The sequence below is a fragment of the Sus scrofa genome, chromosome 9 (assembly GCF_000003025.6).
Source record: "Sus scrofa isolate TJ Tabasco breed Duroc chromosome 9, Sscrofa11.1, whole genome shotgun sequence".
Classification (NCBI taxonomy): Eukaryota; Metazoa; Chordata; class Mammalia; order Artiodactyla; family Suidae; genus Sus; species Sus scrofa.
Genome location: NC_010451.4, coordinates 101,594,231 through 101,617,880, shown reverse-complemented (window position 1 = coordinate 101,617,880; position 23,650 = coordinate 101,594,231). Strand labels below are relative to the sequence as shown.

The 23,650-nt window shown below is 35.9% G+C and overlaps 1 protein-coding gene across 14 annotated transcripts in view; it reads right to left on the bottom strand.

The window, feature by feature from the left end:
• Positions 1–23,650, bottom strand: part of MAGI2 (membrane associated guanylate kinase, WW and PDZ domain containing 2) — a 1,324,507-nt gene that overhangs the window by 553,319 nt on the left and 747,538 nt on the right. For all 14 annotated transcript variants that reach the window (XM_021102528.1, XM_021102530.1, XM_021102529.1 and 11 more), the window contains one exon: positions 18,509–18,628. In XM_021102528.1, the coding sequence (XP_020958187.1) occupies positions 18,509–18,628 (120 nt within the window). The remainder of the gene's footprint in view (positions 1–18,508; positions 18,629–23,650) is intronic.

Genomic DNA, 23,650 nt, shown 5'->3' with positions numbered 1-23,650 from the left:
ACCAGGTAGACTCTGGAGGAGAGCAGAGGGAAGTACAAGCACAAAGGCATGATGATGTGAAGGAATGAAACATTTTAAAGCAGCTTCAAGGAACTTGTGTTTTCTTGGAGGAGTTAATGAAGTGGAGAGGAATGAGACTGCCAGGAGTGAGAGGAGTCATATTCTATGCCATAAAAATAATTTTAAGGAGATGCTGGTAGAAGCTATTTGAGCAGAAAAGTGACATGATTTGATGTGGGTATTAGATTACTCTATCACCAAGAAAGTAAAATCAGTAAGGATACTTTGCTGCTCTCTGAAATGATGAGAATATGAACAATGGCAAGGACATTGGGAATAGGTCAAAGGGGACACCTTAAGAGAATGTCATTTAGGGCTTAGAATTGGAAGAACCTGATGATTATCTAAATGTTGTGGGAAATCAGGATGACACCTCAGTTTCTGACTCAGGCAACTGATTAATAGCTATGGTATTTACTGATATTGGAACTACAGGAATGAAGGAAGGTTTGAGCACATCATCTCGTGTGGTCCATTAGAAGAATTTTAGGTTACATCTTTTTGAAAGACAACAGAGATGGAAGCTGCATATAGGTTTAGACTCAGACACTAGGTCTGAGTTGGGACTACAAATTTATTTATTAATTTTTATTACTACTTTGTCTTTTGTCATTTTTTAGGGCCACACCAGCAGCATGTGGAGGTTCCCAGGCTAGGGGCCTAATCAGAGCTAATGCTGCTGTCTTATGCCACAGCCACAGCAATGCCAGATCTGAGCCACGTCTGCGACCTACACCACAGGTCACACAGTGCCAGATCCTTAACCCACTGAGTGAGGCCAGGGATCAAACCCATGACCTCATGGTTCCTAGTTGGATTAGTTTCCACTGAGCCACAACGGGAATTCTGGAACTACAAAATTTAAACATAGGTAAGTTAATTGGAGTACGTATAGACTGAGTAGAAAAAAAATTAAGGCTAAATAACTTTGTGAGGCCAGGCAATAATGGTAAGCAAAGGTAAGTATTACAAAATAGCCAGAGTATAAGGAGATAGTTGAAACAGGAAGAGAGGGAAGAGGGTGAAAGAATGAGAGTGAGAGAGACAGAAGCTGACACAAAAAGACTTGATATATAGTATTTCATATATATAGTATTTCATATATATATATATGTATATATATAAAGTATTCCTGTCTTCACTATTTTCTCTTAAATGGTTTTCATTATGTGTTAGTTTTGAAATATTTTCTGAAATGTTATTTGTGCAAACATTCTCCAAAATGTTATACTCGTTTACTTCTGGTTTCTCTTTCACATCCAAGTTCAATTTATCTTTGCATATGATGGCCTCATTTTAACACAGATCTAAGTTTATAGTTGTTTGGATTTTATGGCATCCATAAACTTTTAAAATATAGCTAAAATTACTGCTCCATAAAATCTCCCCTTGTCTTGCAGTTTACACGCCCTTGTACTCTGCTTAACATACTCTGCCCAAAATTTCCTTGACATTTTCTGCTTTCTTTACATTTGTTTTTCACATATGTGGGTTATTTCTCTTATTAAAAAAAAAAAAAGATTTCACCATTTCTAATTTTAAACTTTTATTCTCTTCACCATCTTATCTTCATCATATTTGTAAAAGATTTCACAAATAAGAGTTCATTTATCTTTGACTTTCTGAACTTATTTCACTTAGCATAATGCCCTGAAGTCCCATCCATGTTGTTGTGAATGGCCAAGATTTTATTATTTTTATAACATCCGTGTGTGTGTGTGTGTGTGTGTGTGTGTGTGTGAATTTCTTTATCCATTCTTCCATTAATGAACATTGAGGTTGTGTCTATATATAATGGCTGTTGTAAATAACGGTGCAATGAACATGGGGGTGAAACATTAACATTTCAGTTAATGTTTTGTTTTCATCAGCTAAATACCCAGAAGTCCAATTGTTGGATCAATATAGTAGTTTTACTTTTAATTTTTGAGGAAACTCCATACTATTTTCCATAGAGGCTATAATTCCCACAAAGAGAGCACAGGAGTTCTCATTTCTATACATTTTTGCCAATGCCTGTTTATTTTTTGTCTTTTTGATAACAGCCATTCTAACAGGTGTGAGATTATATCTCAGGTGGTTTTGATTTGCATTTCCTGGTGATTAGTGATGTTGAGCATCTTTTTTATACCTGTTGGCCATCTGTGTGTCTTCTTCAGGAAAATGTTCAGATCTACACATTTTAATTTAATTTAATGTAATTTATTTGTTTATTTTGCTATTGAGTAGTATCAGTTCTTTATATATTTTGGATATTAGCCTCTTATCAGATAAATAATTTGAAAACATTTTTCTCCCATTTAGTAGGTTGCCTTTTTACTCTGTTGATGGTTTCCTTTGATGTGCAAGTTTTTAGGTTGACATTATCTCACTTTTTTCTGCTTTGTTGCCTGGGTTTTGGTGTCATTCATGAAAGATCAATGTCATAAAGCTTTCCCCTAGCTTTTCTTGTAACAGCTTTATGGTTTCAAGTCCTAGGTTTAATTCTTTAGTACATTTTGAGTTTTTTTTTTTTTTTTTTGCATGTGTGTGTTTGTGTGTGTATAAAATGATGTCCAATTTCATTCTTTTGCCCATGGATATCCAATTTTTCCAGCACAATTTGTTGAAGAACTCATCCTTTAACCTTTGTATATTCTTGGCAACCTTCCTGAACATCAGTTAATTGCATATGTATAGATTTATTTATGGGCCATTTATTCAGTTCATGGGTTTACATGGTTGTCTTTATGTCAGTACCACGCTTTTGGATTCTTTTAATTTTTTAATGTATTTTTAATTCATTAAGTGTGATGTCACCAGCTTTGTTCTTTCTCACTATTGGTTTGGCTATTTGTGGTCTTTTATGGTTCCAAATGAACTACACAATTTTTTTTTCTATTTCTATAAAAAATGCTCTTGGGATTTTGATAGGACTTGTATTGAATCTGTAGATCACTTTGGGTACTATTGATGAAATCTTCCAATTTGTAAACATGGAATACATTTCCATTTGTTTGTATCTCCTTTAAATTTTTTTCATCAAGGTTCTGTAGTTTTTCCATATACTGGTCTTTTACTTCCTCAATTAAGCTTATTCCTAAGTACTTTATTCTTTTTGGTGCTATTATAAAGAATTTTTTTTCCTAATTAGGCATTACACTGGCTGAATACTTTCCCAGGGGAAGAGTAATCCTCCAAGCATAGACATCATGTCAAAGAATGCTGAAAGCAATTTCAATTTTGCCACTTACAAGCTGAGAGACTTCTTACAAGTTACTAAACATCTTTGAGCTTCAGATTCTTCCTTGTAAAAGGATTAAAATAATGCTTTCATGGAAAAAAATATTGTGAAAATTGCATATAGTGTATGTAAAGCATGAAGTCCAGTGTATTAGTCAGGGTTCTCTAAAGAAAGAACAAACAAGATATATAGGCTCCCAAACAAGGAACACTAAGGGGTAGGAGAAGATCGATGTCCCAACTCAGTCAAGCAGAGAGTAAATTCACCTTGTTCTTCTATTCAGACTCTCCCCATATTGAGTGATGCGCCCCATACTGGAGACTGGCATGTGCTTTACTGAATTCACCAATGCAAATGCTCATCTATTCTAGAAACAAACTTGCAGACGTATCTGTCAACAATGTTTAACTTGATATCTAGGCATCCCAAAAGCCCAGTCAAATTGGCACATGACCTAATCATCACATCTGGTATTGTTTTTGAACTTTTGATGTTGTAGTTATTTCAGTCCAAATGTTTGTCTATTTGTTTGCCCCCTACAGCCTTAAGAGAGAGATCTTAACCTGTGTTTGGCAATCCCAGAAACCATTTACCAACTTATTCAGTGTATTATTTCATCAGCCTGGCTATTAGATAGCATTTCTTTCTATAAGACCACACTCTTTGTCTCTTTATCTATTATTTGCCACAGTTCCACTTTTTAAGACTATGCAGAACAAGTCTCATTTTTCTATTACGTCCCACTCAACAGTCATTTAAATACAGTGCTCATGTTCTTCTAGAGCCCTCGCAGTAAAGGTCCCACACCAACTTCAGGATGGCCTTGCAATTTCTAGGCTTCAAATGCATACTTGAAGAAATAATTCTTGGCCACAGAATTACTAATAACTCTAAGCCACAGTGGTTGCCTACCATTGCCTTGTTTCCCCGGTGCACTGCAACCCTCCACTGGCTATCCTCCGTATTTTAGTACATATTTAGAACTTTTTTTTATCTTTTGTCTTGTTAGGGCCACACCATGGCATGTGGAGGTTCCCAGGCCAGGGGTCGAATCAGAGCTGTAGCTGCTGGTCTACACCACAGCCACAGCAACATGGGATCTGAGCCACGTCTGTGACCTACACCACAGCTCACACAATGCCGAATCCTTAACCCACTGAAGGAGGCCAGGTATTGAACCCACGTCCTCATGGATCCTTAGTCAGGTTTGTAAACCACTGAGCCATGACAGGAACTCTGAACGTTTTTTTTTTTTTTTTTTTTTTTTTTTTTTGTCTGTAAATGAGAGACATTCTGTTTCAGTATTCCTTATCAGAAAATGTAATAGGTATGGTAATTTGGTTTAGTTGACATCAAAGAAATCATATCTTTCTAGAACACACAGGTACAGCCTGGGATGCAAACAACTCCATCAGACAATCACCCAGTTTTGAACACTGCATTAGGATAGTTTTATTTAATTCCTTCAAGTGCACTGCCAACAATTCTTATACTTGAAAGTGAATTGCTAGCACAAAATGTTGTAATTGATTGTTTTAGGACTTGAATCCACCCTGTCTTCGCAAGGCCTGTTAAAGTCAGTTGTCTCTCTAGCAACTTGACAGTCCTCTGTCCCTAGTAGCTTCCCTTTATAACCCAAACTCTAGCTTCTCAACCTGCTGTCTCAAAATTTTCATGCTCATATTTAATGGCTTTTGTTACCTATGACAAGATCTAAATCAGTATTTTGTTATTTTGGGACAGCTATGATCTCTTTTCATCTACTCTTGGGAGTGTATCTCTGTTTTCCTATATGATTTTTACTTCTACTATTGTTTCTGAAAATTAGATGCCATGAGGGTGCATTTTTCATTAACAGGGGAGTTATGCAAAATTTAAATGAAACATATAAACAAAAATAATTTTCAAGTTACTGAAAACCCATATTGGAGGAATATAAACAATTCTATCCAATAATATGGATGTCCAATTCTGTAATAAGAAGTTATCAGAGTCTACCAAGGAGCAAGTGTGGTCTCAAATTATATATAATAGATTTAAATCATGAGAATTATAAGGATACCCAGGAATAGAAAATAATAAACAATAAGAATACATGGGCCGTGACTAGCTGAGGTGAGAATGAGTATTCACAGGGAATGGTTTAGAAGTGAAGTTAAAAAAAAATAAGAAAAAAATGAGTAAATGAAAATAAAGCAATCTCTCTTTTGGCTCATTCTCTCCACATACTCAGGGAAAAACATTTTAACTCCCTCCAGTAGCCTCCCTATTATTGCTAAGAAGTCCTGACTAGGTAAAAGAATAAGAATTTCAAGACAAAAGAATAATAAAAGAAGAAAATGTTATGTTTTCTAAATTACAGGTACAATATGATTTATTAAATGATAAAGAAAATAAGATAAAATATTAATTGAACTGATTCATTCAGAGTTCCCATCGTGGCTCAGTGGAAACAAATCTGACTAGTATCCATGAGGATGGAGGTTCGATCCCTGGCCTCACTCAGTGGGTTAAAGATCCAGTGTTGCCATGAGCTGTGGTATAGGTCGCAGATGTGGCTCAGTCCCCCATGGCTGTGGCTGTGGTGTAGGTCAGCAGCTACAACTCTGATTCGACCCTTAGCCTGGGAACTTCCATAGGTGCTGTGGGTGTGGCCCTAAAAAGATTAAAAAAAAAAAAGTATTCATTCCCTTCAGGCAAATAATAAGTATATCGGCCACATTTGTTAAGAGAGAAGATTCCAATATACCATTGGGTTTATTGAATAAATGAAAAAATGTGGTGAATTGGGATAAATTACATCAGTTTTTGGACATATAGCATGCCAAACCCATGTCAAACCATGCCACTTGTGTTTAAACAAAACTCTCATAAGCATGCCCATTTCTAAGACAGTGTTGATTCCTCACAGGACAGAGAAGTCATTTTAGTTAAATTTCTGCTCTATTCAACAACAAGCCATTGCCTTGTGGGAATATTTATAAATATTATCTTCATTATTTTTATTGTTGTTTCTTACAGTTATATAGGTTTTTAAAAAGGATTGAAACTTAAGAACCAAAACCAAGAAATAAAACCATTTGAAGTATAAAATGTAGCATATACCAAAAGGGGGAGACTTTTAGGATATAAAGTGTTCTCAGTTTTTAGGAGAAATTCAGGGGTTAAAAAAGCAAGAATGCAGAAAGAGAATAATGCCAGTGGGCTTTTAGTAGGAAAAAAACACACTTGAAAGATAAGTAAAAAGAAAATCTAAATTGTGAGGGAATAAAAATATGACAGAAATTAAATAGTAAAAGAAAAACAAGCAATAAGAGTACTAAAATGAAGGTTAGTGCAAAGGCAAGACCAAGAACGTGAAGGAAAAATGTGATAACCTATGTTTCAAGAAAGCTACCCAGTATAAAATAGCTTTAACATCTGACTAATATGTTTTGCTTCTAAGATGAATATATATAATCATTTCTGAAGGTGAATCTTTCATGCAAATAAACCAAGATAATGATGTGTTATTTCCTCCACAATTCTAAATATAGGTTTTGAGAAAGTGGCCTGTAGCTATCAACCCTTAAGACTCTTGGAGGACAGGTGAGTGTCTCAAAAAGTGAAAAAAAAAAAAAAATCTACAAGCTAGTGTGTTAAAATTTTAAAAAGGTATAATGATTGGGTAACAAGGACCTACTGTATAGCACAGGGTAACCTACTCAATGCTGTGTGATAACCCATATGAGAAAATAGTCTATAAAATATATATGTATAACTGATTTACTTTGCTGTACAACTGAAAGTAACACAACTTTGTAAGTCAACTATACTTCAATAAAATTTATTTAAAAAAAAGAATAGATGAACTTGTAGCTCTGCATTGTATTAATACATTCATTTTAACAATTTGTGAATGCACTAATAGTTTTATATATCTATTTTAAATTTTACATACTCAAAAAATGACAGACATTACTGGAGCCATATTATTTCCAATTTCATTATGACTTAGTCATTTTTCTTAAGTATATTTACATATGTTTAGGATGTTTGGGTCATAAGAACTCCAGGTCTGTTTGCATTTATAGAATGTATTCATAAATTAATGAACAATAATTTAATCAAGTGTTAACCTAAATACAAATATGAGTGCATATTAAAAATTGCTTCTAGACAGAAGATAGTTAAAATAGTTCATACCAAGAGATGCATTACCTTTCCTTGGCATTTTCAGGGAGAGTGATACTCTATTTAGGGGAATATTCTATCTCTTCCCCTTTAGAAGTTCAAACTTTTAAATTTTAATCACCTTTGAAAGAAATCTTTCTCAAATAGTACCTTTCTGAATATAACTTAACCTTTTCTGGATAGCTCAGGGTCATTATTAGGAAAATCAATAGCTGTGCTGGACTGCAGTACTGTGCTGTCCTCTGGGAGACTGATGAGTGCTCCCACGATAACAAATGACTCTAGAAGACACTGCTTTTTAAAATTTCTTCTGTACATTTTTCATATTTTTTCTTGTCCTCAATCACTGTCAGGCTGTCGGTGTGCCTGCTTCTAGGATTCTCCATTCTCTCCTTTCCCTCCCTTACATAAACAACTGCATGTATTTTCTTCTAATTTGCTGCTACATTTTACCATAAATAAGGCTCTTACTAAATTGAAGGAAGTTATGGGAGGAGAAAATAAAATTACAAATCTGCATATATTATCTGAAAATGAATATTCTTGCACATACTTGAAGGTAGAAATGATAGGAAATGCCCTTGCTGCAATGGGTTATATGTCACTCCAAGTATAATAATATTTGCTTCATCTCCAGGGAAACCAGATGGCTACATCAGATTTTTCTCTGGAAGTTTTATGGAAATAATTTACTTAAATAATTTTATGGGCTAGCCCAAAGGGAACAGATCCTTTTGGGAAATAGCACCCTGCAATATCAGGTCACAGTGCCAAAGGAAAGCTTTCCCTAGCCAAATGCACGTCCTCTGCTGTAATATCCTCAGATACACTGTGGAGGTAGGGAAGAAAAAGAAAACTCATTGGAAAAGTTTATCAAGTCTTTACCTTTTATTTACCCATCATCATAAGGTCCGTTTTAGTTTGAGCTTCCTATATATATCATTTAAAACTTTTTTGTTTATTGACTCTTTATGTTGTGTTAAACATTTGGGTTACCATCAGTATTCAAGTTTATAAGAATTTCAAATTTATCATTTTACCCATTCACTGCATAGTGAAAAGATTCAACATTCCACACATTAGCAGAAAATTTAAAGGCAACGTGTGTGTGTGTGTGTGTGTGTGTGTGTGTGAGAGAGAGAGAGAGAGTGACAGAGAGAGAGAAGAATGAGGTGGAAGTAGAAATCTTCTTAGATGTATATAATTAACAATTGAATAAAATTTTACTTTCATTAAGTCTCCTAAGAATAAAAGAATAATAAACTCATGCTTCCTTATAGTTTATTGTAAGCCAGACAGAAAATGTTAGTGAAATATCTAAAAAATTCCAAGTACCATATGCCCACGTTAATTAGAATGCCTTTAATTTTTTTAAATCATGAGAACACACATATGAGTTCCGTCGTTTTGAAATAACTTTCTGAATTTGCATATTTTTTCCAATATATCTCAGGACCTTTCTGTCTCCCTTACAGGTTTGGCTTCATTACTTCTGTTTTCCAGCTTTCCACTAACTTTCTGCACGAGTGGTAGAGAAATCAAGACAGTCTTCATAAAACTTTTGGAAAAAAATAAAGAAAGCATGAATAAAGCCAGTGGTTATAAGACATGGTAATTATCATTACCTTTAGAAGTATTTACATGATACAATTAACAGAAATTGGGTAGGGATACTGTTGTGTTGACCAAGTTTACTAGGCTTTGAGTTTTAATAATCTGACACAAACTCAGTTACTACAGTGAAAACCAGACTATAAGTAACAGACGTAGCAAGATAAATATTCTGGAGAAAGTGCTATAGTTTGTAGGGTAGTGAGAGATAAACAGATGTGGGACTCATGAGGTCAATCATAAGAATTAAGACAATAATAGTGCCTTTGGAATGGATTAGCAATGAGATCCTGCTGTGTAGTACTGGGAACCATGTCTGGTCACCTATGATAGAGCATGATAATGTGACAAAAAAGAATGTATACATGTATGTATACATGGGTATACATGGGTCACCATGCTGTACAGTAGAAAATTGATAGAACACTGTAAACCAGCTATAATGGGAAAAAAATAAAAATCATTATAGAAAGGCAAAAAAAAAAAAGAATTAAGACAAGAAAAAAATGATTACAATTATGATACAAGGTTAATCTAAGATAAGATTCAAAGCCAAACTGATTCTGCAGCTCCAAACTACTGACCTAAGAGCGTTTTGAATTAGAGAGTGGATGTATCCCAGGGGTTCAGATCAATCTGAACTTCTGTGTAGAGATTAAGGAGTTCCCATTATTTGGTTTGAGGAAGGAACCAAAGCACTGACTCAACTCATATTCGTTGAGTGCTTCCTAGGTGCCAGAAACTAAGGTAAAGAATTTGGAGTAATCCAAACAATTATCTGACCTTTTGAAGTTTACATTGGAGCATACGGATCTTGACAATAATCAAATAAACAAAGGGACAGAGAATATATTTTCGGTTATAGTCAGTACAAGGAAGAAAAGCAGAGGAACGGGATGGAGAATGTCAGCAGGTGTTATTTTGAATAAGGTTGTTAGGAAAGAGTTTTCTGAAGACTCTTAGATGAATATCTTGTAAGAAAAAGGAACATGTGTTTATTTGGAAGACAGGTAGTCTAGGAAAATGAAATGACAAAGATTCCAGGTGGGTGAGAATGTGCTTGTCCTGTTTGAGGAACAGAAAAAAGGCCAGCATAGCTAACATAAATATGATGAAGATAGTAAAACTTTACATTTTGTTGTGACTAATAAGTAATATCAATATGTGTTTTTACTAGTCTTTAAAATTAATATTTTTAAAGTCTTTAAGAATTAACTTGTATAGAAACAGTCCCATGCAAACAAGATAATGTTGACCACTTGATCCTAATTTTATCTGGTTGTTATACACATACATATAAAGCCTATCTATAACTGATCTAAGAGAGCTGATTATCATATAAGGAGGATCTGACTACTTGAGCAAAATAAATTTTAACCTGTTATGAATAATTTTATATAATTGCCAGAGTTTCCAAGTCTGCAATAAAGAAGAACTTTCAGATGTTAGGATCCTTCTACAGCATGATTGTTTCTAAACACAGGGATGACAGGGTATTTTTGAGCACTGTTACTTCAGTCACAGTTTAACTAATTCTTAGTCGAAGCACTCAATATATACAATCTACTTGGCAGAATAATCAATGGAAGCCTCAAAGTTTCAGATACTGTTTTTGTGAACAGTCTGAATGAAAGTTGCAGTTTATAAAAACAACTCATAAAACCATCTACATATAGTGTAACTTTGTTGGAGACTGAGATCAATCTGTTCTGAAACAAAGTATTTAGTAATAAAAATTAGGGCACAGCTTTCTTATTTTTGATGGTTTCTATTCCCCCGAGGGAAATAAGAGAACTGTAGTTAATTAGATTGTAGACTCTGCTGTCTCTCAGATCAGGAGTATGGGAGATATAATGAAAGAATGTCTCATGAAGTTTTATTTTTCAGATTTGACATTCAAATAGAAAAATGACTTTTGTGGAGTAGAATGTTAGGTTATAGTTTTCAAATAATTAAAGTGTAAAACAAGTTCCTGAAAAAAGTTTGACAGGAAGGGGACATTAGGGCATCACTGAGAATAACTGGAGTAAATAACACTTCTCCTTTAGAAAAGTTTCTGGAGTTCCCATTGTGGCTCAGCAATAACAAGCAAATTAGTATCCATGAAGATGTGGGTTTGATCACTGGCCTCGCTCAGTGGGTTAAGTGGCTTTCTGTGAGCCGTGGTGTAGGTTGCAGATGTGGCTCAGACCCCATGATGCTGTGGCTGTGGCTGTGGCATAGGCCAGCAGCTGCAGCTCCAATTAGACCCCTAGGCTGGGAACTTCCATATGCCACACATGAGGCCCTAAGAATGAATGGACAAATTAAATAAATAAATAAATTCTATATGTCTAATCCAAGATTAATGGCAGGAGCTATTGATCATTGCTATGTTGATGTTATTTTAGAGAAGCATGAACTCTCAAGTAGAAGACCGTTGGAATCAACTTGACCAAGAATTGATCCTGTGGAATGAGTAAATTTACTGGCTTTTAGTTATGGAATCCTAAGATTGAGTAAACATCTTTCAATATATATTCATAGATGCGGCAATACACATACAAACATTATGAAATATTTATTATCAATATTTTTGGACATACCCATAGTATGCAAAAGTCCTAGAGCCAGGGATCAAACCTGTGCCACAGCAGTCCTGAGCCACAGCAGTGAAAACACTGGATTCTTAACCTGCTATGCCACAGGGAACTCCTATTATCAATATTTTTATCATTTTTTGTCCCCTCGGGGGAGGGGGAGAACTCAGGTGTTCTGAAAATATTAAGCCAATCAGCAAAGGCAAGCAAGTTATGCTCATCGAAGCAGTAGAGAAAAATATATAAAAAAAGAAAATTAAAGTCATGCATTTTTTCCTTCCTACCAAATGAGAGGCATGATATTTATTTCATATAGTGTCTCGATTTTTTTTCAGATAAAAGCTTATGAAGCATGGACAAAGGAGTTAGAAAATCATTGTAACTAAAGATATAAGCTTGAGGGAAATTAAGTAATCCCTGAATATTACCATTTTGGAACCTCTGTCTTTACTTAATATTATTACATGTTGTAAGTAACTCAAAGAAGTGAATCTTATACCCATGAATATTGACTTTTTATTTTATTTATTTATTTATTTATTTATTTATTTAGTCTTTTTTTGCTATTTCTTGGGCCGTTCCCGCGGCATATGGAGGTTCCCAGGCTAGGGGTCTAATTGGAGCTGTAGCCACAGGCCTACGCCAGTGCCACAGCAACGCGGGATCAGAGCCACGTCTGCAACCTACACCACAGCTCACGGCAACGAAGGATCGTTAACCTACTGAGCAAGGGCAGGGACCGAACCCGCAACCTCACGGTTCCTAGTCGGATTCGCTAACCACTGTGCCATGACAGGAACTCCCAATATTGACTTTATTTTAAGGATATACTCCAAAAAAGCTTGGCTCTGTTCCTTTCATCTACACTGGACAAAAAAACTATAGAACTAATAGTAAACTTGTTAATATTGTACTTTAGATAATAGCAAATGAGCCATTTCATTTTCCTTGACTTCATTCGTTAATTTATATAATATTAAATTAGTTAATTAATTGCTTGGTTTGTTCCTTCCAGTCTCTTTTGGGAGAAAAGAGTACTTAGAAATAGGCAATGGCATTACATATTTTAGAACAGGCTAGGCTTACAAAAATCCAAAACCAAAAGAGAATTTTGTCACATTTTAATGCACAGCAACACTTCCAGTCTTAGTGCCTTGCACAGGAGCAAATCAGCATGCAAAAATCATACACTGTCTGTCAATAGCTCTGAACACAAATTGAATAACTTACAAAAAAATTTCTGGCATTTTAAGATCTCAAAGGGGTGTGAAACTTCACTAAATGTGTGTGTGTGCGTGTGTGCGCGCGTGTGTTTTTCCTACTGGTCAAAAAAATATTTAGTGAGCTTTATGTGTAAATGTTCAGTGTTCCCAAAATGAACACCCAGATGCAGGGCTTGGAATCTTCCACAATAGGAAAATTGCCAAAAGAAAGAAAAAGAAGCAAATATCAAAAGAAAAAATATGTTATAATCTGGATATGTAGTAACAGCTGGACCCTTTCAACTGTAAGCTCCAAGAGTCTACTGTTGTTGTGGAGGTTATTACTTACACAGTAACATTTTTTTCTCTTGTAATAGAGTATAAGGGAAATTAAAAAAAAAAAGGAATTATCTCTTTTTTTGGTCTCCCAGAATGAAAACAATCTTAGCATCAATTTAAGCATTGATCTGCCCTTCAGGAAATATTTACATTTCATTGGATAGAAACGTGGACTGATAGAATAGTTTTATTTTCTATATAAAATCATTATAGTACCAATAATGATTTTTTTCTTTGGACTGAGTATCTCTTTGTCACTAATGCTATCTCGATTGGAAATAGAGATTTAAAATTTCAATAATAAATGCACCAGGGTCACACTATAAAGGTGGATATTGGTTTTAGTTGGTAAAATTAAATGGATTTATGTAAAATTTGTTGTATCTCTTCTTATTATCATAGGAGTGATTGGCGTATTTTCCTAGGATAGTATGTGTACTCAATACTTAATTTTTTTTTTTTTTTTTTTTGTCTTTTTTGCTATTTCTTTGGGCCGCTCCCGCGGCATATGGAGGTTCCCAGGCTAGGGGTCCAATCGGAGCTGTACCCACCGGCCTACACCAGAGCCACAGCAACGCGGGATCCGAGCCGCGTCTGCAACCTACACCACAGCTCGCGGCAACGCCGGATCGTTAACCCACTGAGCAAGCGCAGGGATCAAACCCGCAACCTCATGGTTCCTAGTCGGATTCGTTAACCACTGCGCCACGACGGGAACTCCAATACTTAATTTTTTTATAGGATTTTATGTGTCACACCAGGAAGAACAGCAATCATATATACAGATATGAGAAAACTTGAATTCCATATATGTTAGGGTCCATGATTAGGAGAAAACACTGCATTAAGGTGAAGGTGAATGACATATTTGCACTATATTCTTTCAGATGCCCTAATAACCTGATAGTTTTGATTTGGTCCTCCAAAAACACTCAATATTACAACTGAGCTTATGCCCATTTAAAGAAAACATTTAACTTTAAGATACATTATTTCTTCAGTAGATAGAAAAATAGCTTTATTTCAATTTAAAAGCAAAAGAGCAAAGTATGATAGCGAATGTTATAATAGAACTGTTGCTCTGGATCATGACTGTAGTTGATCTCAATAGATAAATAAAATGAAAGTCCACGATCAGCTCAGGGGACAAGGATTTAGTTAACGATGACATTCTGAACACAGGTCAGGGCAGTAAACTGGTGTAAGTGGTCAGTGAAACCATGACTGTATTATTCCAGACAACCGGAAGAAGTAGGTCAGGCAGGATTCTCTGATTTAGATCCCTGGGTAATTCAGCACTTTGGACAGTTCCCAGGGGGTACTGCTTTCTTACATGTACTTAAATAGAATATTTAACCTTTAGATTGGCAGACCTTCTTATTTAATTATACCTCTCTGGGGTCTCACTTATACCTGCATGTGACCTTAATCCCAAAGGAATCCTTATTTCCTTCCATCCAGAGAGCTCAGAGGTTTGTGCTTCACATGAAGCCTCTACCTTCATTCAGTCCTGACATAAAGGTTCATGGTACTATTTTTTTTTACTTGACGTTATGTCAGGTTTGCCACTAGGCCTTGCTTTATTAACTTGATTTTAAACCTGACTGAATGTGAAAAGATGAAGATGTGATCACTCAGGTCATGGTAAAGTCTTTACCAACAACTTATGGTCCATTAGCACCATGTCCTCTGGGCCATTTACATGCAACACCATTCAAAACTGAAGGGAGGTTCCCATTCCAAGTGAGGGGTTGGTGATACAGAAGAAGAATTTAAGAACCTTCTCAAATTCTGCCTAGAGCCATGTAGTCTAACTATAGATTAAGGCCTTCTTTGCAGCCTCTGCTAATAACAGAATTGTTCTTCTGGAGGAAGGACTTTGAGACAATTTTTAAAAGACAGAACGGGGAGTTCCCGTCGTGGCACAGCAGAAACGAATCTGACTAGGAACCATGAGGTTGCGGATTTGATCCCTGGCCTTGCTCAGTTAAGGATTTGGTGTTGCCCTGAGCTGTGGTGCAGGTCTGAGATGTGGCTCGGATCTGGCATGGCTGTGGTTATGGCTGTGGCCTAGGCCCAGCGGCTACAGCTCCATTTGGACCCCTAGCGTGGGAACCTCCATATGCCATGGGTGCAGCCCTAAAAAGACAAAAAGACCGAAAAAAATAAAATATAATAAAAATAAATAAATTTAAAAAGTAAAAGACAGAACCGCAATTCAGGACAGTCTATCTCATTTCTAATTAAATGACAAATTTCATTTTAGCTACATTTATTCACCAACATTAAAATGAGAATTACTGACAATGCGACAAAAGTATATACATACAAGAAATGCTTAAAAGAATATATTCTTCCTCATAACTACTTTTCAGGTGTGTGTTTCCTGTTCTGAAACAGAGAGGTGGGGGTGAAAGACAGGAGCATCATAAGACTGGTTTTCTCAATGATAAGAAGCTTAACTAGACATTTTGTAGAGAATTTCCTTGATCTCTGCTAATAAAAAATGCGTGGGTTCCCAGTCCCTTACAAGAATGCACCAAGTTGAGAAGCATTAATGAGCAGGAAGAAACAGGGGCTATCTCCCTGAATTCAGTTGCATTAGAAGTCTTGCTGTTCTGGTTTGTGGGTAGGAATCAGTCTTAAGGACCCCACCCTCACATGGTTAATAGGTCTGTGACCTTAATGCTGAGAGGAACTCTTTTTTTTTTTTTTTTTAATTTCTTTAGTGGATTCACAGATATCAGAGCTCAAAGCTCTAAAGAGTTCTAAAGAAAGACATAAGAATGGTCTAGCAGGGAGGAAGAAAGGGAACAGTGGCCCAAACACTGCAGAAGGGAGAACATATAAAAGAGAAACTGGCATTTTATTAAAAAAAAAAACTTTATGAGAGAATGATATCATTAAAGTCTGACAAATATAAAAGCGCTCTGGTCTTTATGTAGTTGAGTTGTACATAATTGTTACTCTATGTTCTGAAAGCACCGACAGCAAAAAAGGCATTCCCTAAATTTCCTTGACAAATAACACAAATAACTCAGGTAGCTCTGAACCTAGAGCTTGTGATCAATCCTAAAGAAATAGCAGTGGTTTTTAATGCCAATTCTACTGGTTCCTCAGCTGTAACTGTAGGAGAATCTGAAGATCCTGAGATTAGAGAATGCTCCCTAGGTGTCCACCCAGATGGCTATGTGACCTGTGAAAAGAGCTTCTCATGCAACCAAGTACATAATGGTACCAATTCCCCAGAGTCCTATGTGTAAATCAACATTATTATCCAATAATCTGCTCTATACTCACTGGAGCAACTAACAATTTGGCACTAACTTAGCAAACTGCACTCTTGGTGCTGAAAAAATAAAGAATATTCAGAGCAACCGACACTGGCTCAAGAAATTTGGTTATGTTCATATGGTTTCAGGATATTTCCTTCAAAATTTAACTAAAACTTAAAATTTAAGATAGGCTATATTTTAACATAGTGATATTAAACTTCCTGACATCTAGTTTATTATGAGAATATGGGAAATTTAATATGAATATTTGGTTTATTTTTTTCATCTTCTATACAGCAAATACAATCTTTATTTTCAAAAACAAAAAGAAAAGGCCATACTGTTAATCATATTACTCTTGGAATGCCCATGTATATTAATCCATTGGTTCTTTACTGCATAAACCTGGTATTTAAATAAGGTATCTAAATACAAGATTATTATTATTGGCAGACATGAAAACTAATGGATGTCACTAAACAATGCTGCAAAGCCCATAGGAAAATATTCTATAGAACTTATTTTTAATGTACTCTGACATCTTTGATATAATCATTTTCTATGATTTATATAGCTATTTTTCATACATAATTTAAAGTAGCTTATGTGATTAACACAATTTTTTATTTAAGTACTATGTATGAAATAAACACAGATATAATATATAGCACAGGGAATTATAGCCATTTTCTTGCAATAACTTTTAATGGAGTATAATCTGTAAAAATACTGAGTCACTATGCTGTGTACCTGAAACTAATACAATATTATAAATCAAATACTCTTTAATAAAAAAATAAATTAATATAATATTTTCAATAGATCTCCACTATCATTCATTTTTGACAATAATAAGAAGAAACAACACTCATGTATCAAACCATTTCCCCACCCTGGGCATTTTTGCCTATTTCCTATGAATGTGGCAATAAGCAACAAAATATCTGAGCTATAACTTGGGTGTGTGTCTCAGCCTAAATTGCCTTAAGAGGGTGAAGTGAAAGGAGATTTTAATACCTGTGACAACTGAAAACTACTGCGTTTTTATAAACAATAGACTACTGGACATCTACAAGTAAATGAAGGAGAAATGGAGGGCCAAAATGTATACAAACCCAGTTTAGCTGCTATTTGATGGGCTAGTAGCACAGAATATATTACAAGTTGTGTTTTTAATATCACTCGTTATTAATTGTGGTTCAGTAAAACTAGATTCATCTTTGGACTTAATACATATAAATACAGTTTACACATGTAATAACTGATGTAGAAATTAAAGCATTATTTTCTACTATTTTTAGTTGTATTATTTTAAAATGTCATCATATATACACAGATGTATTTTTTCATTAGACGTAAACTGCATGCATGTAGATATAATTTAAATATATAAATGTGATCATGTTATTTATTTGTATTTTTTAATGTTGTATTCTTCTTTTACAGTTAAGATAACTGAGGTCCAGAGATACTACATGGGTAGATACCCATGGATAGGTAGTAAAGCCAGACTTGGAATTGAGGCAGATTCTGGCTTAGGTTATAGTGCTCTTTCCACTGAAACATACTTCCTACATTCAAGGTTTTAGCTCATAGGTTCAGATTTGACACAGGTACACAAGGAGAGCTTTGGACTTTAACCACCAATTGTATTTCCTTACACCATCATTTTGAAAGAGAGGTGAGTGAAGGCAAGTCAAGTGAAAGAACTTGAGAAAACCATACAGAGGTAATAACAGGGCTGGAACTCAAGCCCTGTGCTCTTTTAAACGCTACCTAGAAATGAAGATAATTTATTTGGAAGATCAGAGCTTAGCTTCTGGAGGTAATCACAAGGATACTTCAGTGGGTATATATACATACATTTCTTTTGGCGTCTTAAGAGTAGGATTAACCCAGATGTATTTTACATTTTCTTTAGGAAATATGCTTCTACAGTGACCTTATTAAAGCTCTCAAACCAAATAATAATGCACTGGTAAGCTGGTATTCCAGTGTATTTCACTCAAAGGAGAAAAATAAATTCAGCAGTAGAGCTGTGCTTACCTTCATAAGTTCCACTTTCTAGAAGAGCACCACTTTTCTCCAATTCCATAAAATCTTCAACAGTGATGAAAATATAGTCCACTCCAGGGACCTCACCCTCCTTATGTGGCCTTGTGGTGCCTGAATAAGGAAAATTAAAAACAAAACAAAGACTCTAAGTGATTTGTTGCTGAACTTTAGAAATACCACCATACTTCTGAATTTTCAGTAACACTTGTTTGTACATCCTGTGAGCTGGCAGTTTGCATTTGTCCTTCTGTTTGTTTGGAAACAGAAAATAGCAGGGGGTAAAAACTAAAGTAAATATACAAAGCATTTTTCTTCATCAGGCTTATAAAGAGTTCATTGCCATGGAATGTGACTGCATAGATTTTTCAGTGAAAAATATAGACCATTGTGCCCTTTTTTGAAGAGGTGGCTTGAATACCAGACCAGGAGTCTGCTGGCTCAGGAATTTACATATTTCCCTTCCATGAATGGACTCTATTGTTCTGTAGACTGCTTTGCTATGACATAAAATACAATAGAAAATAGAAATGTTAGCAAAATGTCAATTTATATTTCCATGATCTGCTTCTTGGGAGGAGGGGGTGTTGCTTTTCATTTGTTAAGTCTGAACCAAGTAAGAGCCTATATTTGACTTAAAGGATCAGAAAATCTTTATTATCTACTACTTAAAATTTAATAAATATTAATTAGAATTAAACAATACTAATAAATGAATTAGTTACAATGTTAGTAATATTCCTTCCTCCCTTCCTTCCTTCTCTCTCTTTCACCTTCCCTCCCTCCATCCCTGACTGAACTAGGAAGTGGCACACTCTCAGGGGTTACTGTATGGGTCTTCCACTCTCTTGTTTCCTGCATCTGCATCACTTAAAGAGTAGACAGCTTCTGTGGCCAGGGTGGCAGGAATAGCACTCTTTGGCTGAGAACAGCTCCACTGAAGAACTCAGGCTCCCAGACCTAGCCATCTAGTTTATGAGGTGGGAACCCAAATGGAGACATATTAAAGCCTGTGGGTTTGTTTTCTGGAACACTTCCTTCCCTCAACACTCCAGAAACTCCTCTTCTTTTTCTATGCTACTTCAAAAGACATTTTGCACTCAGACTGGAATTTCAATTCTGCGTACATGCAAATGGTATCCAGAAGTATATATAGGGCAAATATGTAAGCAAAGTAATAGGACATTGGCAGGCTTCTTCATATGTAAAATATTCTCCATATTCTCTATATATTAAACAAAAAAAATTTTCAAACCTTTAATTTTATTGTGACTCTCCAAACTCTTTATCAATTAGGCTATGTAATAGCCAGTCAGTTCTCTTTTTAGTCTATTCGAATCAAATCTGGACTGCAAACAATAGGCATAAACTAATGTTAGATTATACAATGTGCTAGGAAAATTTATTTTTGGTCAAAATAATTTCCATTGAAAACATTTTTAAGATTTGAAGGAATTATTTTCTAAAATTAAATTTTTCAGTCCTGGCTCAGTGGTTAATGAATCCAACTGGGAACCATGAGGTTGCAGGTTCGACCCCTGGCCTCACACAATGGATTAAGGATCCAGTGCTGCTGTGACCTGTGGTGTAGATTGCAGATGTGGCTTGGATCCCATGTTGTTGTGACTGTGGCGTAGGCCAGCAGCTACAGCTCCGATTAGACCCCTAGCCTGGGAACCTCCATATGCCGCAGGAGCGGCCCTAGAAAAATACAAAAAAAAAAAAATTTTTTTACAATCCTTCTTTGGAGGTGGCAAAACAGTTTTTTCCATAATCATGTTTAATGACTTTCCCCTGAATTTGTTATTTTATTTTGTTTAACTGAACTACATTTTATAATATTCCCTACTGCTTTAATGTTATAAAATAAAAACCTCCCACACCTAGTATGCATAATGTTGTCAAATTAATGTTTCTAGGAGAACCTTAACTTTCAATATCCTGACTTTTATGTCCTTAACCTTTTGTGAATTAAAAGCGCATTAAAATCGTTTTTGACAATTTGTTTTCCTATTTATCTAGAACACATTCTAATCATTAAGAAAAATCACAAAACAAAGTTTCAATTTTCCTTCCTAATTTATCTGCATATTTCAGAAATTACATGCTTTGATAAATTAACTGCTTGTAGCGCAGTAATGCATTTTTAGCACAATGTAAGCGTAAGACCATAAACTTGAAGGTAATATACAGTACAGGGCTGCTGATCTGACTAGACTGACTTGCTTGCACCAAATTCTGGTGCAAGGATTTAGGGTTGTGCTCTAGCCTCGGGGATGTAGATTCCCTGTGGCTGCATCAGTGTCAGCTGTTGCTGTTGACCTGCTTGGACTGGGGGTTTGCCTACCTTGTTGTTGCTTGAAGTTCCACACTACAGTCTTAAGGCTGCGATTTCCCCTTTTGACACTGATCTCCCATCATCTCTCATAGTACTCTTTCTAATTAAAACCTCCAGGCTCTTGAGCTCTCCTGATTTCCCTGATGTTCCCCAAATCCGGCTTCACTTAACTTTCTATCTACTAAGGGGCTGGGAACCTAAAATGTCTTCTTTAGTTTATTTTCACCATTTTCCACCTCTTAATGAGCCTCCTGGTTCACGACAGGCCATTTCATTCACAGACAGTAGTTGCTACAGAAAACCATAACCTTTCATTGAAAAATACCCTACAAATACAGGCTATTGAATGTTAGTTTGATTCTCCTGATGTTTGGCAATCCTTTTAAAAAGTGTCTTCCCTCTCTGACACCACCTGACCATTTTCTAATAATCAATGGCTTTGACCTTCAGCAGAAGACATTAGCTCATTCTCTTATTGGTAATATAGAAGAGATAATCTGAAATAAAATTCCTTAAAATTTCCTAACTTTTACCTCCTGCATCTGTATTATCTTCATCCTTAATTGTAATCATCCATCCATCTTAAGACTAAACCCTTCTCTGCTTTTTTCTTTTTCTTTTTTTCTTCTTAAGGCCACACCTGTGGCAATGGAGGTTCCTGAGGTTGAAGCGGAGCTGCAGCTGCAGGCCTGTGTCATAGCCATGGCAACACTGGATCCAAGCTGCATCTACGACCTACACCATAGCTTGCAGCAATGCCAGATCCTTAACCCACTGGGCAAGGCCAAGGATTAAACATACAACCTCAAGGACATAATGCCGGGTTCTTAACCCACTGAGCCACAATGAGAACTCCCTCTGCTTTCTTTCAATGTCCAGTTTTTATTTTTTATCAAGTAACATATACAGATATATTGAAGATTTTCTAATCCTACAAGGTTTGTTATTCTGTAACCCTAGAAGGTTTTTTTTAAGCAGACTGTCAACACCCCCAGACATCCCCCTCCATATATCCAGATAAAAACACTTATTCTTTTAGCTGATTCTTTTGCTTTACCTCCATAACTTTACATAATTTATTATGTCTCTTGGTTTTGTTGCTGTTGTTGTTGTTGTTTTGTTGTTACTTGAGTCGCTATTCATTTCTTGGTAAAGAAAATGAAGATTTAACTCTTTTGCCCACACTTCTACACATCACCTCCTCTTTCTTTCCTCCTCCAATTCTAGTAGGACAAAGTTGTGTTAAATTACTATCTAACATTTACAATAATACTGCTATGTAAATCTATTCTTAATAGAAATGTGTATTGTAGTGATTGTCTTTTTTTTGTATAATTTTTTACTCTGAATTTAATGTTTTCATTTCCAAATTTCCCCATGTTGATCAATAATTCAATTAATTAACTCTTTCCATGTTAGGTAAACAAATATATTCTCAAAACATACAGGTATATTTGATATGTCATCATGTATGTTATTGAAGAAATCTCTCCTGGAGACTTCTGTCCTGCTCCAATCCAGACTGTGCTGACCTACCACACAGCTGCCATCATCCTGGGGATTCACTTTGCCTTTTCCCTGTGTTGTATGCCCTCTTATCCAGGTTCTGTATCTCTTTTTGTAGTCCATTCCTTCATTTTGGCAGAGCGTAACTGTCAGATGCTTTTTGTCGAAAATTGCATGGGAGCTACATTTTTTGAGATTTGCGTGTCTGAAAATGTCTTTATTCAACCTTCACAGGAAGTAAATCTGACTCAGCATTTTGGGAAAATATCATAATGAAAATGTATTATTTCCATCCTGTTCCTCTGTTAATGTCACCACCATTCTTCCAGTCATGCATGCTCTGCAACTTTCCCTACAAGTCACATTTGAAGTCTCTCTCACTCTTTTATTTCCTCTCCATTCTCCATTGCCAGAATCTGGCAAATTCTATGTCCTGTAACTCCACAATATCATCCTTCACTTCTACACCATCTCTGCTCCAAATACTGTCCTCCTGGACTAAGCAATGACAATGTCCCTGGTGTGTCTGCCTCCCCCTTTTAGTTTATCACTTTGCTATCCAATTAGCCCTGGTAAAGCACAAGGCTGATCACATACCCACTCCAAAAGGCTTATCTATCCAATCTCTAGTCAAGAGATTTGGTTGAAAAAGTGAAGGAGAGGAGGGAATTCCTGTTGTGGCTCAGTGGTTAATGAATCTGACTAGGAACCATGAGGTTGTGGGTTCAATCCCTGGCCTTGCTCAGTGGGTTGGGGATCTGGCATTGCCGTGAGCTGTGGTGAAGGTTGCAGACGCGGCTCAGATCCCGAGTTGCTATGGCTGTGGTATAGGCTGCCAGCTACAGCTCTGATTTCAACCCTTAGCCGGGGAATCTCCATGTGCTGTGGGAGTGGCCCTAGAAATGGCAAAAAGACAACAGCAACAACAAAAAAAAGTGAAGGAGAGGAAAATAGAATCCAAAAGAGTCAGAAAAAGCTCATATTTTATTATTGAAAACAAATGTACCTCTGTGCTATGCCAGGTCGTAGAATCTCTTTAGAAGGACTTGCCTTGATGGAACATATGAGTTGAAACAATAAAAGAATTTACTGCTTCAGAAATACCTTTCCTTTCTGGCCTGCCATGTATCAACATCTTTTCTCACCATTAGAATTACTCTTTGGTTTAAAACAAAACAAAAACTACCTTTAAAACACACACTACAGTAGATAAGAATGTGAGCCATGGAACCAAACTGCTTGAGTTTGTTGAAGCTCTGCCATTTTCTTTCCTTTTTTTTAATAGCTGCACC